Source organism: Colletes gigas, unplaced genomic scaffold, assembly GCF_013123115.1.
Source record: "Colletes gigas isolate AHSC1104 unplaced genomic scaffold, ASM1312311v1 Colletes_gigas_Sc00010, whole genome shotgun sequence".
Classification (NCBI taxonomy): Eukaryota; Metazoa; Arthropoda; class Insecta; order Hymenoptera; family Colletidae; genus Colletes; species Colletes gigas.
The window spans coordinates 6,006,337-6,009,610 of record NW_025106639.1 but is presented as its reverse complement, the minus strand read 5'-3'; the positions used below and the strand labels follow the sequence as shown (position 1 = coordinate 6,009,610).

The following is a 3,274-nucleotide window of genomic DNA, read 5'->3' as shown; positions in this document are numbered from 1 at the left end:
TTTGCACATTCTTTATGTTTGGCACTGTACCGTGTTCACTGTTCTGCTTTCGCAATACTTTTGTACCTGTTCTTCAAACGTGTTTCGATCCAAATTAAAGATCCGTGATCGCTGCTTCGATCGAGAAACGTAAGATCTGTTCCATTCTAGCGTTTAAATTAAAGCACAGCCGTAAAGCGCTGTTTTACGACATGTGGGTGTCCCGACGAACCAATCGTAGGTTAGTTGCCGAGTGTCTTTCGGACGGGCCGTATGAGTAATGCTGTTGCAAACTCTTTGTATCGCGCGAAGACGTTCCTCGCTGATTGGACGCTGGGAAATGCGATACTGTTGCGACGACGAATCACGGCAAAGTATATTCTACGCAGCAGGATGCAAGCAGCGGTGTGTACTAAACGTTTGAAGAACGTAGCGCGAGAGATGCGAAAAGTGTTTTTTCCGCACAACCTGTGAGTAACTAGCCTGCGTTTTTTTTTTTTTTTTTCGCTCGCGTCTCGTTGGATGCGTAAGGCGCTCAGCTGTAGTACGGATACGTGACGGAAGATGTTTTGCTAGTAATGGCTTGCGCCACCGTATTTTGACGCGAGACGGCGAACTGTCATCCGTTCGGTTCGAACAAGACCGATCCCCCGACGAAAATTAACGGAAAAAACAAGCGGTTTACGATGGGGACAGAACTTCCAACGTCCCACGTCGGAATTGTTGCGATTCTCTAATCGACGCTGGGATTAACGAATCGAGGTGTATTGCTTGAGAAACGCGAGATCGTAACCAACGTTTCATCAAAATGGGAAATTGTTTAAAGCGTGCTGGAGGCAGTCAACAAGATAACACCACTTTGTTGAGTAACAATCCCGATCCTACGTTGGCTATCGGTTCCTCGCAAGAAGGCCTTGGACCTCCAATACTCACCAATGTAATTACATTTCTGCTTTTATCGTCGACCGATCGCAAGTTCTGTTCTCCGTTGCTTTATCCGTGTCGAATCTGCGAAACATGTCGACCCTTGACTCTGTATTTTCTCTTGGATGTCCTCGATTTCTCTTTTTATTTTTACAGCGTCGCGAGTACCGATATACAAACTATATAAAAATTTATGTACATTCGCTTTAACAATTTAATTTCGTTGCTATCCAGTCGTTTTGTTTATGCGTAAACTTTAAATAAAAAAAAAAAAAGTTTAAATCTAATTTACATATGTTTTGTACTTTGTAACAAAGAAATTTATAACATTGACAATTTAAAATCTATCACTGCCATTTGTAATTAATATTTTCCTCTGATTCTATAGGAGGTGGTCCGTTTTTCTTATCCATCAAATGTTCCAAGGATGCACCATGGCATTGGTATTGGTGTAACACTGGGACCAACCAGCGGACCTGGTACATTGAGCGAAGAAGAGCAGCAAGTACTAGTCGCAAAACGTATAGGACTTATCCAACATTTGCCTATGCGTGAATACGATGGAACTAAAAAGGGAGAGTGTGTGATATGTATGATGGAGCTGGTGATCGGAGAAGAAGTCCGTTATTTACCCTGTATGCATACTTACCATGCGCTTTGTATCGATGATTGGTTGCTACGTTCGCTGACATGCCCGTCGTGTATGGAACCAGTAGATGCAGCATTGATTAGCTCTTACCATCCAACCACTTAACGTCGCAAAGATGCAACTTGGTATAGCTAATCGGTAATCAAACTATACTATCACGGTAAACAGAGCAACTGGAAAGAACCGTTAATTTTACTATCGCGTATAATGGCTTCCAACTAGTAAAGGGGCCTTCTCTTGTTAATGGCCAATTATATTTGCCATTGTATTCGACGTATTCGCGCACGTGCTGATTAATAATAATACTTGTATTATAAAGAGTTGTAAATGTTTCCTACATAGGTCATTCCCTCTTACAGGGTAATGTTCTCCATACGGATCATTGCAAACACAGTATGGTGTATTTACGGTCAGAAAAGCAATCGCTATAGTCGGTTAGTTTACTGCAAGATCTGAAGTATTTTTTTTTTTTTTTTCCATACAGCTGAAAGATGTTCTATTTTACGCTCAAACAAACGGAGCAATTGCAAGATGTAAACAGCGTGTTGCTGAAGCTATTTTAAGTTAAATAAATTAGTATCTACTTGACTTTTGTTATTTGGTCAAGTAGCATTAGACAACTATGCATACACATTGTGAATATTGTGAGCAATATGACGTACTACAAAATATCACGCTACGTACATATATTTTGAACTATAATTGCAATCGTTTCATATTTCCAGATAGCTAAAAAAAAAAAAAACATATTTTTGGATTATATCTTTCGACATACAAAGTTAATCTCATTATTTTTAAATATAATAACTCTTATTTCAATATAACGATATCGTGAAATGCGTAGGTGATCTTTTCCTCGAGAATTGGATATGATGTGGTTTAAAAACTATACGAACCAAAAAAAAAAATTGGCATTCAGAGTTTTGCTATTTACGTTCAAAGCTATTCCGCGTGGAGAAAAAAAAAATGGGCTGTTTGTAATTGTATTTTTACGTTACTATTTACCAGATATTGTCTGTATATTCTTTTTATGCAGGGTGTTTCGATATTTGGAGTATAATTTGTACTACGAATAACGGAACATCCTTTATATGTATACACATTGTTAAACTGTATTCATATCATTGAAATGTTTATGTGCATTAAGTTCCGTTCAGCGATACGCGCGTGTATGCGAAGTAAAACTAGTATACGCGTGTCGCGTTGTTAATGCTTTAAACAAAAGCAACGGCAACGCATTTAACGGATTGGTCAAGCAAACATTATTTTAATGCTTTACAACGGATTACTGTTATTGATTTTTATTTATCGCGGAAGAAACAAACGTGGGAAAAATAACTTTACTTGTATAGAAGTACTCGCGAGGAAAACGTATTTTGAGCTTTCGTATGGTTAAATCCGACAATATTGAATTTTAATGCAAATTCAATTTGAGAAGCACGAGAGAATGGAATGGCTCGTCTTGATTTAAAATCGATACAGAACTCGATGTAATCTGAACACGAATTTGAAACTTGCATAATAGAGGATCTATTTAACTTAGATATGAAGTTAGAGCTCGGAAGTGAAATTTTTGTGGTGATAAAAAACAATCAGCCTGTGACCATTATCATCATTGTTTTCTGGCATACCACATCACTGAAGATCTAAAAAAAATTTCGATCATTTTCATACGATGAATATAATATACGTATATGTTCGTTGTACGAAATTGGTATATGT

The 3,274-nt window shown here is 37.9% G+C and overlaps 1 protein-coding gene across 1 annotated transcript; it reads left to right on the top strand.

Annotated features, from left to right (window-relative positions):
* The first annotated feature begins 341 nt into the window (after positions 1 to 341).
* LOC122397629 (RING finger protein 11) lies at positions 342 to 2,443 on the top strand. Its single transcript, XM_043396897.1, has 2 exons — positions 342 to 916; positions 1,292 to 2,443. Exons 1-2 carry the CDS (start codon positions 788 to 790, stop codon positions 1,655 to 1,657), a joined length of 495 nt encoding a protein of 164 aa, XP_043252832.1. The 5' UTR covers positions 342 to 787; the 3' UTR covers positions 1,658 to 2,443.
* Positions 2,444 to 3,274: the final 831 nt, after the last annotated feature.

What these genes read in the sequence shown, in the direction of transcription:
- LOC122397629 (XM_043396897.1), top strand. Translation starts at nt 788, where the DNA reads ATGGGAAATTGTTTAAAGCGTGCTGGAGGCAGTCAACAAGATAACACC. An exon ending in GACCTCCAATACTCACCAAT is followed by an intron (nt 917 to 1,291) that starts GTAATTACATTT and finishes CTGATTCTATAG; the next exon opens with GAGGTGGTCCGTTTTTCTTA.